The 15,662-nt window shown below is 47.8% G+C and overlaps 2 protein-coding genes across 2 annotated transcripts in view; both read left to right on the plus strand.

Moving 5' to 3' along the window:
* The first annotated feature begins 875 nt into the window (after positions 1-875).
* On the plus strand, positions 876-3,306 carry ccnb2 (cyclin B2). The gene is made up of 8 exons (XM_061068517.1): positions 876-944; positions 1,037-1,162; positions 1,765-2,052; positions 2,128-2,286; positions 2,360-2,596; positions 2,802-2,942; positions 3,016-3,126; positions 3,199-3,306. The coding sequence occupies exons 1-8, from the start codon at positions 876-878 to the stop codon at positions 3,304-3,306; spliced, it is 1,239 nt and encodes a 412-aa protein (XP_060924500.1).
* Positions 3,307-5,414: 2,108 nt separating this feature from the next.
* LOC132998494 (CD82 antigen-like) overlaps positions 5,415-15,662 on the plus strand; it is a 30,840-nt gene continuing 20,592 nt past the window's right edge. The window contains exons 1-3 of the mRNA XM_061068174.1: positions 5,415-5,483; positions 11,403-11,475; positions 12,413-12,485. Of these exons, the coding sequence (XP_060924157.1) occupies positions 11,413-11,475; positions 12,413-12,485 (136 nt within the window). The 5' untranslated portion in view covers positions 5,415-5,483; positions 11,403-11,412. The remainder of the gene's footprint in view (positions 5,484-11,402; positions 11,476-12,412; positions 12,486-15,662) is intronic.

Here is a 15,662-nt window from a genome sequence, read left to right on the forward strand (position 1 = left end):
TTGTCCTGATGTTAGCTCCAAGCAGATCCAGAGAATAGTTTCTTCAGTTCATTGTTTCTGTTTTACTGCTTTATTCTCTTCGATAAGTGACACATTTATCTGAAAGTCTGATAAACCGGTAATAAACCAGAGAAACATAATCTGCTCAAATCAGAGCTCATCTTATATTTAATCAGGTGGACACAAACAATAGATGATGAAATAAGTTTGATTTGGATTGTCTGATCATTTCAGTTGTTTGAAATGGTTCAGATTCTGAAAGACGTGGATTTAATATTTCTCTTTGTGACATAAATCTTTGTAAACTCCAAATAGTTCAGTTTTATGGTTTGGTTTGGATGGAACCAGTTTTCAGTCGAGTCAGAAACTGGAGATAGTTCATTTTATTTTCGGACGTATAGAAAAAAAGAATCAGGAAAAAAATCATTTGGTTAATTGATGATGGAAATAAATAAAATAAAATAAAAAAGCATAAATAGAAATTAATATAACGAAAGACAAATAACGAGTTCATGTAAGAAGTATATGAATGAATTGATAATTAGGTTCATTTCAATCAAGGAAAAACGTTTTCGAGTAAAATGAAAATATGAAAAAATAATAAACATTTACTTGAACATGTTCCTCTCATTGATAAATAATTCAAAATAAACCTATTTCACTTTAAAGATCGCTAATGCTGGTGCAGCTGTCACATGACACTGTGGTCCAATGAGGAGCGAGCGGCCGAGAGCCTCGTCCAATCAGCTTCGACCAGGCGCTATTTGAAAGCAGCCCGGTTGTTTACCTGCACGGAGTCGGTGAATCCAGTCTGTGAGTCGTGCCGGTGTCTCTTTGAGTCTGAGCACCCCCCCCCGTGTCTGTCCCTCAGCACCATGTCCTCAGTGGAGCTCCGAGCTGCGGTGAGTGTCCCTCCGGATCGGGTCTTCACCGGAAGTGTCCCGGTACAACCGACTCGTCCGTGTTTCTAACGCTTCCACCGTTTGTCTTCCCTCCCGGTCCCCGTTCCGGTCCCGGTTCCGGTGCCGCTGAGCAGCTGCTACTTCCCGCCGCGGACAACCCCCTGAAGCCGGGGAAACCCTCCGCCGCCGCCGGGGGTCCCCGGAGGAGAGGGGTCCTCGGGGAGATCACTAACTGCCCCGGGGACACCGGGCCCACGAAGGTGAGCGGGGGACGGACAGTGTCTCCGGACAGTGTCCCCGGAGAGTGTCCCTGAAACACTCCGGACGTTTCATCTGTTTATAAAGAGTTAAACTGAAGCTCACATGCTAATGCTAACTGTGCTAACACGAGAAGCCTGCTAGCCACCAGCAGCTAGCTCCCTGATGCTAACCCGTTAACCCTTTGACCCTTTAAACCTTTGACCCTTTGACCCCCTGATGGTTTCACTGTTAAAATAATAACACGTAGAACACTAAACCACCACGTGATGAGTTCACACATTAAACACGTGATCTACACACGTGTTTAATGTGTGAACTCGTTAGCTTCTCTGCAAATGTTTGCTAACAGGAGCTAACTGTCCTGCACACGGCCCTGTGGCCACCAGGGGGCCCCCCAGAGCCAGGAGAACAAACTTTACCCCTAACATAACGTGGTGATACAAACGCATCGTTATTGTGGCGTGAGTGACGTGTCCTCCTGAAGCGTGTGAGCTGCAGGTCAGGAGGTCAGGAGGTCAGGAGGTCAGCAGCTTCAGGAACAAGCGTCTCTCAGAAGTTGAAACTGTCTCTTTGCACCGGTGACGAGTCGTTGTCTCCTCAGAGGATGGGAGGAGCCAAAGCTTCAGCCAAACCCACTTGTGCTGTAAGAGGCAAACCTGCCGGGGTCCGGGCGGTCCCTCCGGTGGTCCAGGTCCCAGCGGCGGCCCTCCCTGCCCCCCCCGCCCCGGAGGACCCGGCGGACGTGTCCATGAAGGAGGTGCAGGAGCTCTGCAGGTCTTTCTCCGAGCAGCTGCTGTCTGTGCAGGACGTGGACGAGCAGGACGCCGAGCAGCCGCAGCTCTGCTCACAATACGTCAAAGACATCTACAAGTACCTGCACGTCCTGGAGGTGAGTCCTGCTCGCCCGCCCGCTCTCTCTCTCTCTCTCTCTCTCTGTGCGGTGCAGTAAAGCTTCTGTCCCCAGGTGGAGCAGGCGGTCCAGGAGGACTACATGCAGGGCTACGAGATCACGGAGCGCATGCGAGCTCTTCTCATCGACTGGCTGGTCCAGGTTCACTCCCGGTTCCAGCTGCTGCAGGAGACCTTGTACCTCACTGTGGCCGTCCTGGACCGCTTCCTGCAGGTAGGACCCGTGCAGATCTGCTTCCTCCGGAGGATCCCATCCCTGGATTAATGGTTTTGTTGCGGTGCTGCAGGTCCAGCCCGTCTCTCGCAGGAAGCTGCAGCTGGTGGGCGTGACCTCCATGCTGGTGGCCTGTAAATACGAGGAGATGTTCGCTCCAGAGGTCGGAGACTTTGCCTACATCACAGACAACGCCTTCACAAAGTCTCAGATCCTGGAGATGGAGCAGCTGATTCTGAGGCGCCTGAACTTCCAGCTGGGCCGGCCCCTCCCTCTGCACTTCCTCCGCCGGGCTTCCAAGGTGGCGCAGGTGAGCAGCGGCACACGGGACGGTTTGATCTCCAGTCTCTGAGATGTATCTGCAGAACCATGTGAGAAGCTCTGCTCATGAATGCTGGATCTTCTCAGTCTGAGTGATCTGCTGCTCAGTGGATCACGGATCTGTTTGTACATGGAGGGTTTGAGTGTAGCAGCATGGCGCCCGGTGGAGACGTTGTTATTGTGGTTTGTCTCAGGCGGACGTGGAGGGCCACACGCTGGCCAAGTACCTGATGGAGCTGACCCTCCTGGACTACCACATGGTGCACTTCCGTCCCTCTGAGGTGGCGGCGGCCGCCCTGTGTCTGTCCCAGCTGCTGCTGGAGGGCGTGTCCTGGGTGAGTCCTCACCCGTCCCCGTCTGTCTCTCTGCTGCTGAATCCAAACGCTCTAACTCCTCCTCTGTCTTCAGTCTCCTGCCCAGCAGCACTACTCCACCTACGACGAGGTCCACCTGAAGCCCGTCATGCAGCACATCGCCAAAAATGTAGTGAGCGTGAACGAAGGGAAGACTAAGTTCCAGGTGAGTGGTCCGAGCAGCGGTTTGGATTCTGTGTGAGAGCTGAAGTCTGACATGAACCTGGTTCCTCTGCAGGCCGTGAAGACCAAGTTCTCCAGCAGCAAGCTGCTGAAGATCAGCCTCATTCCTCAGCTGAAGTCCTCCACCATCAAGAACTTGGCCGCTTCTCTGCTCAACCCTTGAGGACAGCGTGCACTTTATTTTAGTTTCATTGTTATAGATTTTAATAAAATGTTTTTATAATTTTTTAACAGCATTGTTTGTTCAGAGTTTTTTGCCACGAAGCTTCTACGACTGTTGGTTGTGTTGTTTTCATCGATGTGTGAAGTTCAGCCTTTTGAGGTTCTGAGATGATCCCGGACTCCAGGAAACTGTCTCTAAACCATCTGGAGGACATGTCCTCGCCTGAGACTGAGGATCAGTCTCGCCTGCTTGGTCAGGTTTACCCCCCCCCCCAGGATGTTCTGTGGCCTGAACGTTTCTTCACTCAGCGTCTTTGGAGACTTTGGACTGAGCAGGAATCTGGAGCTTGGAACCCACTGTTCATGTTTCTACCTCAGAGTCCAGAGAAGAGCTTTTCTGACTGGAACCCTTTTACACCTGGACCTTGGTCTGTCCAAAAACCAGAAGATGTCTTTTTCAATTTGTGCAATATTGTTCTCTTGTTGGAATAAATCTTAATTTAAGAAATTGAATAACGAGTTGTTTTTATGGTGAACCCCAAAGAGTTGAGAGAACTTTATTTAATTATTTTTAACCTGGTTCAGCTTTGGAGTTAAGTGCTGTCAGACCTTTAACTATTTGCTGAATTTCCTATTTAAGGATTAAAGAATAATTAAAGGAGATTACTACTTTACATTTAAAGCAATAAAATGACAACTTTACATTAAAATACAATGTATCAAGTGTTTAGGTATCAATGTATAACAAGGACTTTTATTATAGACATGTGCATCAGTTTAATGAAAGGTTATTTTAATTACTTCATTAATAGAGCTGCATTAATTGATTTGTAACAGCTCATCACATTGTATTGATATTTTCTATCAATTTACAAAGTAAACTGAACAAATGAAGGAAAGTAAGTTTATTTCCCAGCAAATGTACTAATTGAGAAATGAGCAGAAGATGAAAATCAAACTTGAGAACTCTGAATACTCGAGTAAATGTACTAGTAAGTGATGCTGTTTGTAGAAAAATGAATTGGGCCACAGTGATGTAAACCTCTGAGGTCAATTCACACAGACACATACACACACAGACACACACACACAGACACACACATACACAGACACACAGACACACACAGACACATACACACACAGACACACACAGTGTCAGTAATCCTGGGATCTCGCTCAGTTTGACCTCTGACCTTTGCATCATCACTGAGACAATCAGACATTTAGCTGAGCGGAGACGAGACGTCTCACGACACTCGAGGCTGCCGAGTAAAACCGTTTCACTGGTGAGTGTGTGTGTGTGTGTGTGTGTGTGTGTGTGTGTGGAGGAGTATTGTCCTCAGACTGACCTCACTGCCTCCACACCACACACATCACTGACACACACTCACTGACACACACTCACTGACACACACTCACTGACACACACTGACACACACTCACTGACACACACTGACACACACTCACTGACACACACACTGACACACACACTCACTGACACACACTCACTGACACACACACACACTCACTGACACACACTCACTGACACACACACATATCACTGACACACACTGACACACACTGACACACACTCACTGACACACACTGACACACACTCACTGACACACACACACTCACTGACACACACAGATCACTGACACACCAACAGACCTGTTACATCTGAAAACCTCTGTGGATCCCAACAGGTCCGGAACACTTTCACATGAAGAACCAGGTTATTAAACATAATAATATTTGAGACAATCGAGTAGTTTGAACTGGAGCGTTCCTCTGAGCTCATCCATCCCACAGGGAAAATCTGCAAATCAGAAAACATTTATTATCAGAATTATTATTTTTAAATGTCTTATTTATTTATCTCTAACATTTGAATGATGTGACTAATATTTATACTTCCAATTATTTTACTACTACAAGTAGATTAATACAACTAACACGTTTATTTGTACTTTCAATGAAAACTTTTAATTCCAGTACAACAACAAAGGAGAAAACAAATGAGATTCTGAGAAGAGGGAGGAGTCAGACCGGGAGGAGGAGCCCCCCCCCTGTCTCTCTCTCTCTCTCTCTCTCTCTCTCACTCTCACACACGCACAGACACGCACTCAGCTCCTGCTGCTCCGCAACTCTTCACCGCAACTTCACCGCAGAAAACACGTAAGTAACGAAACGAACCGATGTAAGTAACGAACCGATGTAAGTAACGAACCGATGTAAGTAACGAACCGATGTAAGTAACGAACCGATGCGTTAAAAGAATAAGACTGAACACGAGGTGCGTGTTCGCGTGAGTGTGTGAGTGTGTGAGTGTGTGTGTGTGTGAGTGTGTGTTTGACAGCGAGTTCAGTGGGAACAGAAAGTGAAGCTGATCGGTTCAGATCCGCTTCACGTCATCAACACGTTTCACATGAAAGTGTTCGAGTGAATCTGAGCTGAAGAACCGAAACCAGCATCAGACTGGGAACCAGCAGGATCCAGTATCCATAAGGACAAGCATCAGACTGGAACCAGCATCAGACTGGAACCAGCATCAGACTGGAACCAGCATTGTGATTCTCTGTAGAGCTTGAGAGGCCTGAGTGAAGGTTGTGGTTTCAAAGTGGAGATAGAAGATGCTTAGTTATGGTTTTCATATCAACATATGTAGAACTGTGTCCACGTTCCCATCAAACTCATAGTTCTATGGTTCTATGGTTCTAAGGTTCTAAGGTTCTAAGTTCTATGGTTCTAAGGTTCTAAGTTCTAAGGTTCTAAGTTTTAAGGTTCTAGGGTTCTAAGGTTCCTGTTCTCTGCTCACAGGACGTTAGAGTCTAAACTCTGTGTTTCCAGCTGAGGATCAGATTCTAGCTTCCTGCTGTGTGTTGTTGTGTTGATGTGTTGATGTGTGTATGTGTTGATGTGTGTATGTGTTGATGTGTTGATGTGTGTATGTGTTGATGTGTGTATGTGTTGATATGTTGTTGTGTTGTTGTGTAGATGTGTTGATGTGTAGATGTGTTGTTGTGTAGTTGTGAAGATGTGTTGTTGTGTTGTTGTGTTGACGTGTTGTTGTGTGGTCGTGTTGTGTAGACGTGTTGTTGTGTTGTTGTGTAGTTGTGTAGCTGTGTAGATGTGTTGATGTGTTGACGTGTTGTTGTGTGTATGTGTTGATGTGTGTATGTGTTGATGTGTGTATGTGTTGATGTGTTGATGTGTGTATGTGTTGATATGTTGTTGTGTTGTTGTGTAGATGTGTTGATGTGTTGTTGTGTAGTTGTGAAGATGTGTTGTTGTGTTGACGTGTTGTTGTGTGGTCGTGTTGTTGTGTAGACGTGTTGTTGTGTTGTTGTGTAGTTGTGTAGCTGTGTAGATGTGTTGTTGTGTTGACGTGTTGTTGTGTGGTCGTGTTGTTGTGTAGACGTGTTGTTGTGTAGTTGTGTAGATGTGTGCGCTGCAGGGAGCTGAGCTCTCTGAGCCACCGTCCATGTTCCAGTTTGTGTTACACATGGAGATGATGTGGGTCAGAGCTTTTCTCTGGTTTTGGTTCATGCTGGTATCGATGCCCCCCCCCCCCCCCCATGGTCTCCTCAGCGTGTGAGGCTGTGAATCAGGCTCATGACCTTTGACCTCTCGGCAGGAGCAGGGAGGAGGTGCTGCTGGGAACCGGTCCGTCTGCATTCTGAGAGTCAGAGTGTGAGTGAGTCACAGCGTCTCGGGTCTGGAGCTCCAGAACCGGTTCAGCCTGTCGGGGGGGAAAGGCCCAGCAGCTGGTTGTGGGTTCTCTCAGGGTTCTGTCAGGGTTCTGTCAGGGTTCTGTCAGGGTTCCCTCAGGGTTCTGTCAGGGTTCTGTCAGGGTTCTCTCAGGGTTCCCTCAGGGTTCTGTCAGGGTTCTGTCAGGGTTCTCTCAGGGTTCTGTCAGGGTTCTCTCAGGGTTCTCTCAGGGTTCTGTCAGGGTTCTCTCAGGGTTCTGTCAGGGTTCTGTCAGGGTTCTGTCAGGGTTCTGTCAGGGTTCTCTCAGGGTTCTGTCAGGGTTCTGTCAGGGTTCTCTCAGGGTTCTGTCAGGGTTCTGTCAGGGTTCTCTCAGGGTTCTGTCAGGGTTCTGTCAGGGTTCTCTCAGGGTTCTCTCAGGGTTCTCTCAGGGTTCTCTCAGGGTTCTGTCAGGGTTCTCTCAGGATTCTCTCAGGGTTCTCTCAGGGTTCTCTCAGGGTTCTGTCAGGGTTCTGTCAGGGTTCCCTCAGGGTTCTCTCAGGGTTCTCTCAGGGTTCTGTCAGGGTTCTCTCAGGGTTCTCTCAGGGTTCTCTCAGGGTTCTCTCAGGGTTCTGTCAGGGTTCTCTCAGGGTTCTCTCAGGGTTCTCTCAGGGTTCTGTCAGGGTTCTCTCAGGGTTCTCTCACGTTTCTCTCAGGGTTCTCTCAGGGTTCTCTCAGGGTTCTCTCACGTTTCTCTCAGGGTTCTCTCAGGGTTCTCTCAGGGTTCTCTCAGGGTTCTCTCAGGCCGGAGCAGCTCGTGTTTCTGCTGCTCAACAAACTGCACAAGTTTCACAATCCTCATCTTCTCATGAGCTGAGACAAAACTGGACCTGGAACTCTCGAGTCTGATCCGTGGATCCTGAAGATTCTAAACAATCAGAGGATATTTGTGCGACGCTGCGTTACCGTGGAGACGGGGACGAGTTCCCTCTCCGGGTTCCAGGCTGTGAAGGTTGTGATGGATCTGATCTGTCTTGATCTGCTCTGTCTGTATCTGATCTGTATGGATCTGAACTGTATGGATCTGATCTGTCTGGATCTGATCTGTCTGGATCTGATCTGTCTGGATCTGATCTGTATGGATCTGACCTGTATGGATCTGATCTGTCTGGATCTGATCTGTCTGGATCTGATCTGTATGGATCTGATCTGTATGGATCTGATCTGTATGGATCTGATCTGTCTGGATCTGCTCGGTCTGGATCTGATCTGTTTTTCTAAAGACCTTTTCTGGTCTTGATGACACTTAAAGAACTTTAACTTCAGTTCCCTGTGATCCACTCAGTCACACACACATTCACACAGTGCATGGATGGGCAGCACTCTGGGTTCGGTACCTGGTCCGATCCCCTGGAGGACGACCGCTCTCCCCCTCAGCCACAGCGACCAGCGGTGTTCACAAGCAGCTCTGTGTGTGTGTGTGTGTGTGTGTGTGTGTGTGTGTGTGTTCTCAGGTGTGTGAGAATGGACAGGAAGTGAAAGTGACAGTTTAAGTTTCTTATGAAACTGTACGTCATATGAAAAGCCTGAAAGTCTCATGTCCCGCCTCCTGCTGCTCTACAGGCTCCGCCCCTCGTGATGTGATTACTTTTTCCAGATACTTATGGTTTTAAAGATCTGTTGTCGTATGTGGGTCAATATCAGGTGAATAGACGACGACGTCATTACTAGTTTCATCTCTGATCTGATTGGTTTATACCTCTGGGCGTTGTTGTCATGTGTGTGTTGATTCTGTGCAGGTGAAGTGTGTTTGTGTTGTTGTTGTATCTGCTCCTGAAGCGTTGTGTTACACGCAGGCGTCCGGTGTCTCTCGTGTGAGAAGCTGCAGCCGCTCGCTGTGTGTCCAGTTTCCATCTTTTGTTGAACATGGGTGTGAAGGCCTTTGTTGTGTTGTTGCTCTGAGTGGGAGCCTGTGAGGAGCCGGGGGCGGAGCCTGTGAGGAGCCGGAGGCGGAGCCAGTGTGGAAACATCAGTGTATTCACAGAGAAACAGAATCCTGATGAAATCCAAACAGAAAAGAGGGACGTGTCCCACGTTAACACATGAACGTCCTCTGTAGACAATCCTGTGGAGTTCAGTGTGTGAGCAGCTTTCACGTCACGTGCACTTCCACGTGCACAGGTGAAGACACACAACTGTTGTCACCAGGTTAGGGTCACTGTGGTTTGTGGAAGTTGTGCGTTGGTTCTGGTGCGAGAGACGAGGAGGACGTTAACATCCAGGATCCAAAACGTCTTCTGAGACACGAGAGTCCAACCCAGAAGGGAAATGTTATTTCATTCTGTTCAGAGAAGGGAGAAGGTCCAGGTCCAGGTCCAGGTTCAGGTCCAGGTCCAGGTCCAGGTCCAGGTCCAGGTTCAGGTCCAGGTCCAGGTCCAGGTTCAGGTTGCTCTCAGACTCTGGATCTGCCTCCGTTTCACGAGATGATTAAAACACGATGTGGATTCCTGCTGCACTCGTTCTCCTCTGAAGTCCAGGTCCAGGTTCAGGTCCAGGTCCAGGCCCAGGTTCAGGTTCAGGTCCAGGTCCAGGTCCAGGTTCAGGTTGCTCTCAGACTCTGGATCTGCCTCCGTTTTACGAGATGATTGAAACACGATGTGGATCCTGCTGCACTCGTTCTCCTCTGAGGTCCAGGTCCAGGTCCAGGTCCAGGTCCAGGTCCAGGTCCAGGTCCAGGTCCAGGTCCAGGTCCAGGTCCAGGTCCAGGTCCAGGTCCAGGTCCAGGTCCAGGTTGCTCTCAGACTCCTGATTCCTGCTGCACTGGTTCTCCTCTGAGGTTCTTTCAGAACCTGAGTCCCGGACGTTTCTTCCTCAGACGACAAAGCTCTTGTGTAGAAGCTCCAGAGCTCTGAGGGACGTGGTGTGGTTTCTTATAGAAGCGTCACAGTGAAGGTCTGCTTCTCCAGAGATGGAACCAGCTGGAACCAGATGGAACCAGCTGGAACCAGCTGGAACCAGCTGCATCCCATAATCCACTGTGAAGGAACATGAATTTAACCTGCTTGTTAATATAGTTAATAAATTCTACAGAGATGGTTGATGCTTCATGCACTTTCCTGTCTGAGGCCCAAAGAGGAGCAGTTCCTCTCTCTCTCTCTCTCTCTCTCTCTCTCTCTCTCTCTCTCTCTCTCTCTCTCTCTCTCTCTCTCTCTCTCTCTCTCTCTCTCTCTCTCTCTCTCTCTCTCTCCCCCCGCCCCCCCCGCCCCCCAGTGTTGTAACACTAACCCACTTACAGTCAGGCTCATGTGGGTCGGACACTCGGCTTCACGGCCACAAGGAAACACATCGAGCCAGGAGGCCATGTGTCACCCAGATTCTCCTAGATTTACTGGAGAGGAGAAGAGAGGAAGAGAAGGAGGAGAGAAGAGAAGGAGAGAGGAAGAGAAGGAGGAGAGAAGGAGGAGAGGAGAGAAGGAGGAGAGAGGAAGAGAAGGAGACCGTCGTGTTGAATAAACCCAGATGCTGTGTTGGATTCTCTGAAGACACCAAACAGGAGAAAGTTCATTGGATCAAACTTCTTAGAACAGATCCAGAGAAACTGATCCAGAGCTTCAGGAGAATCAGTGTGGAGGAGGTTCGAGGAGTTAGAACACATGAGAGGAGAGAGGAGAGGAGGAGGAGAGGAGGAAGAGAGAGGAGAGGAGAGGAGGAAGAGAGAGGAGAGGAGAGGAGGAAGAGAGAGGAGAGGAGAGGAGGAAGAGAGAGGAGAGGAGAGGAGGAAGAGAGAGGAGAGGAGAGGAGGAAGAGAGTGGAGGGGAGAGGAGGAAGAGAGAGGAGAGGAGAGGAGGAGGAGCCTCAGGGCGCTGAGCTCCAGAGTGAAGGACAGGTTTTCTGTTCTTTACTGGTTTTGTCGTTTCCTACATTCTGTGCTACTGGTGGGAAAATGTAATATTAATAGAGTTATATTCATTAAATCAATACTTCAAGGGGCCAAATATTGCAATATCTACTTTGTCACGTTAATATTTTAAATCTTTAAATTAAAGATGTCCTTACCACTTTGTTCGGTTTATTAGGTCAACTCAGGGACTGTGGTTCATTCAGCTCCGGACTCAGACAGGGCTTTCTATTTCCTTTGTTTGATATTTTCATATGTTGTTTATGTGGGATATGTTATCTGGCTGTTGATCTGAGAGGTTTAACCCCCCCCCTGGGTTGGTGGGTGTAATCCTCCGGACTCGATCCCCATCATCCAGAGCAGATTAGCAGCACAGCTCCTGGTTCTCGGAGCATCTGTCGCTCGTCCTCAGATCTGGGATCAGATCTGGGATCAGATCTGGGATCAGTTCTGGGATCAGACTCAAACCCGTGTGGTGTCACGACCTCTGACCTTCTGTTTCCTGTGTGCAGATCAGGCATCATGGGGAAAGGCTGCGTGAAGGCCACCAAGTACTTCCTGTTCCTCTTCAACCTCATCTTCTTCGTGAGTATTTTACTTTCACCAGTGATTCACGATCATCTGCCGAAATCTGTTCAAGATCTCGTCCCCAGTGACGCCGACTCATCATGACATCACTCATCATATGACATCACTGATCATATGACATCACTGATCATATGACATCACTCATCATATGACATCACTCATCGTGACATCACTGATCATGACATCACTCATCATATGACATCACTCATCATGACATCACTCATCATATGACATCACTGATCATATGACATCACTGATCATATGACATCACTCATCATATGACATCACTCATCATATGACATCACTCATCATGTGACATCACTGATTGATCAGATCAGCTGTTCTCTGAAAAGTAGTACCTTTGAACTTTGACCAATCAGGTCACAGAGTTCATCATCCGGAGATAAACTCTTAAGTAACATTCACAGTTTGGTGAAAATACTCACACACACACAGACACACACACACACACACACACACACAGACACACACACACACACAGTCAGTGTCATGAATAGAAACAGTTTGACGTCAGCTGATTGTTCAGTTTGTGAGTTTTAATTAAAGTGCAGGTGAAGAGTTGGTTACCACGGTGACACTTGTCTCTCTAAGCTGACAGATGCACACTGTGTGTTTATATTCCTGCACTTTCTGTTTCTGTGTGTGTTTCTGTTTCTGTGTGTGTGTGTGTGTGTGTGTCTGTTTCTGTGTGTGTGTGTGTCTGCGAATTTTTCCAGTTGTTCTTAAAGCAAAACTGTTCTTTGTGCTTCATCCTCATAAACTGAGAGAAGCCTCAGTAGATCAGTAATATGAACACGTGTGTGAAAGTGTGTGTGTGTATGTGTGTGTGAGTGTGTGTGTGTCTGTGTGTGTGTGTGTGAAAGTGTCCCAGCTGCTGCAGCTTCTCTTAACGCTGACGTGTGTGTTGTTGCAGCTGTTCGGCGCCGTCATCATGGGCTTCGGACTCTGGCTGCTGCTGGACAACCAGAGCTTCATCGTCCTGCTCAGTAAGTTCCTCCTCAGTTCTTCTTCACGTCTCTGGTGTCTCTGTCTCTGTCTCTGTCTCTGTCTCTGTCTCTGTCTCTGTCTCTGAGCCGAAGACGAGACCTTCAGACTCTCGCTCAGCGTCACTGAAGCTTCAACACAAGGAGCCAGAACACAAACTGAATCTGAGTGTTTCCACTGGAACGTTCGCTGAGCTGATCCACGCCAAGTCACATGATTCAAGTCGCGTGTGTGTTTGTGTTTGTGTTTGTGTTTTATATATTAGATATTGATTTATACATGTTTCCTGACGTGTTCCTCACATGTTCTGCAGGTTCTGTATGTGAGAACAAATGTCTGAGTCAGTGTCTCTGGACATTTTTTAGACATTTTCCTATTTAATTATTGTAACGAGTCGGAACCAGACAATCTGCTGCCTCACAGGACAAACACCAACTACACAACACAGGACAAACACCACCTACACAACACAGGACGAACACCAACTACACAACACAGGACGAACACCAACTACACAACACAGGACGAACACCAACCACACAACACAGGATGAACACCAACTACACAACACAGGATGAACACCAACTACACAACACAGGACGAACACCAACTACACAACACAGGACGAACACCAACTACACAACACAGGATGAACACCAACTACACAACACAGGATGAACACCAACTACACAACACAGGATGAACACCAACTACACAACACAGGAAAAACACCAACTACACAACACAGGATGAACACCAACTACACAACACAGGATGAACACCAACTACACAACACAGGATGAACACCAACTACACAACACAGGAAAAACTGCAACTACACAACACAGGATGAACACCAACTACACAACACAGGACGAACACCAACTACACAACACAGGACGAACACCAACTACACAACACAGGAAAAACTGCAACTACACAACACAGGAAAAACTGCAACTACACACACAGGACAAACACCAACTACACTACATGTCCTGACAACGTTTTCTGGACATTTTCTAGAATTCATGTCTGAAAACATCTTTATAGAAGTTTTCAGGCAAATGAGAGAAAACTCAAATGTTCCTCCTCTTTTTATTTCTGGAACTTGAAACCAGAGTGAGAATAAGAGTCTTCAGCAGTTGAGTGTTGTGTAGTTGGTGTTTGTCCTGTGTTGTGTAGTTGGTGTTCGCCCTGTGTTGTGTAGTTGCAGTTTTTCCTGTGTTGTGTAGTTGGTGTTTGTCCTGTGTTATGTAGTTGGTGTTTGTCCTGTGTTGTGTAGTTGGTGTTCGTCCTGTGTTGTGTAGTTGCAGTTTTTCCTGTGTTGTGTAGTTGGTGTTTGTCCTGTGTTGTGTAGTTGCAGTTTTTCCTGTGTTGTGTAGTTGGTGTTCATCCTGTGTTGTGTAGTTGGTGTTCGCCCTGTGTTGTGTAGGTGGTCTTTGTCCTGTGTTGTGTAGTTGGTGTTCGTCCTGTGTTGTGTAGTTGGTGTTGGTCCTGTGTTGTGTAGTTGGTGTTGGTCCTGTGTTGTGTAGTTGGTGTTCCTCCTGTGTTGTGTAGTTGGTGTTGGTCCTGTGTTGTGTAGTTGGTGTTCGCCCTGTGTTGTGTAGTTGGTGTTGGTCCTGTGTTGTGGAGTTGGTGTTTGTCCTGTGTTGTGTAGGTGGTGTTCGTCCTGTGTTGTGTAGTTGGTGTTGGTCCTGTGTTGTGTAGTTGCAGTTGTTCCTGTGTTGTGTAGTTGGTGTTCGCCCTGTGTTGTGTAGTTGGTGTTGGTCCTGTGTTGTGTAGTTGGTGTTCGTCCTGTGTTGTGTAGTTGCAGTTTTTCCTGTGTTGAGTAGTTGGTGTTTGTCCTGTGTTGTGTAGTTGGTGTTGGTCCTGTGTTGTGTAGTTGGTGTTCGCCCTGTGTTGTGTAGTTGGTGTTCGTCCTGTGTTGTGGAGTTGGTGTTGGTCCTGTGTTGTGTAGTTGGTGTTGGTCCTGTGTTGTGTAGTTGGTGTTGGTCCTGTGTTGTGTAGTTGGTGTTCGTCCTGTGTTGTGGAGTTGGTGTTGGTCCTGTGTTGTGTAGTTGGTGTTGGTCCTGTGTTGTGTAGTTGGTGTTGGTCCTGTGTTGTGTAGTTGGTGTTGGTCCTGTGTTGTGTAGTTGGTGTTGGTCCTGTGTTGTGTAGTTGGTGTTGGTCCTGTGTTGTGTAGTTGGTGTTTGTCCTGTGTTGTGTAGTTGGTGTTGGTCCTGTGTTGTGTAGTTGGTGTTGGTCCTGTGTTGTGTAGTTGGTGTTGGTCCTGTGTTGTGTAGTTGGTGTTGGTCCTGTGTTGTGTAGTTGGTGTTGGTCCTGTGTTGTGTAGTTGGTGTTGGTCCTGTGTTGTGTAGTTGGTGTTCGTCCTGTGTTGTGTAGTTGGTGTTGGTCCTGTGTTGTGTAGTTGCAGTTTTTCCTGTGTTGTGTAGTTGGTGTTCGCCCTGTGTTGTGTAGTTGGTGTTGGTCCTGTGTTGTGTAGTTGGTGTTGGTCCTGTGTTGTGTAGTTGGTGTTGGTCCTGTGTTGTGTAGTTGGTGTTGGTCCTGTGTTGTGTAGTTGGTGTTGGTCCTGTGTTGTGTAGTTGGTGTTGGTCCTGTGTTGTGTAGTTGGTGTTGGTCCTGTGTTGTGTAGTTGGTGTTGGTCCTGTGTTGTGTAGTTGGTGTTGGTCCTGTGTTGTGTAGTTGGTGTTGGTCCTGTGTTGTGTAGTTGGTGTTCGTCCTGTGTTGTGTAGTTGGTGTTGGTCCTGTGTTGTGTAGTTGCAGTTTTTCCTGTGTTGTGTAGTTGGTGTTCGCCCTGTGTTGTGTAGTTGGTGTTGGTCCTGTGTTGTGTAGTTGGTGTTGGTCCTGTGTTGTGTAGTTGGTGTTGGTCCTGTGTTGTGTAGTTGGTGTTGGTCCTGTGTTGTGTAGTTGGTGTTGGTCCTGTGTTGTGTAGTTGGTGTTGGTCCTGTGTTGTGTAGTTGGTGTTGGTCCTGTGTTGTGGAGCTCCAGCGTGCGTCCAGCGGCTGGAGCTGGTTTCTGTTGCTCCTCTGGATTTATGGGTTTACAGGTCGGAGGTGGATTTCCCTCTTGGAGCCTTGTTGTGTTTTGGAAAGTCAGTTTCCCGACGGACTCTAGAACATCTGGATCCAGAAGGTTTCCAGCTGCTGTTGAACAGCTGGCGAAGGCTTTTCTCTTTC

Source organism: Limanda limanda, chromosome 3 (genome assembly GCF_963576545.1).
Source record: "Limanda limanda chromosome 3, fLimLim1.1, whole genome shotgun sequence".
Lineage (NCBI taxonomy): Eukaryota > Metazoa > Chordata > Actinopteri > Pleuronectiformes > Pleuronectidae > Limanda > Limanda limanda.

Coding starts and splice junctions, on each gene's coding strand:
- ccnb2 (XM_061068517.1), top strand. CDS start 876: ATGTCCTCAGTGGAGCTCCGAGCTGCGGTGAGTGTCCCTCCGGATCGG. Junction 945..1,036: donor TCTTCACCGGAAGTGTCCCG/GTACAACCGACT, acceptor GCCGCTGAGCAG/CTGCTACTTCCCGCCGCGGA. Junction 2,943..3,015: donor TGCTGGAGGGCGTGTCCTGG/GTGAGTCCTCAC, acceptor CTCTGTCTTCAG/TCTCCTGCCCAGCAGCACTA.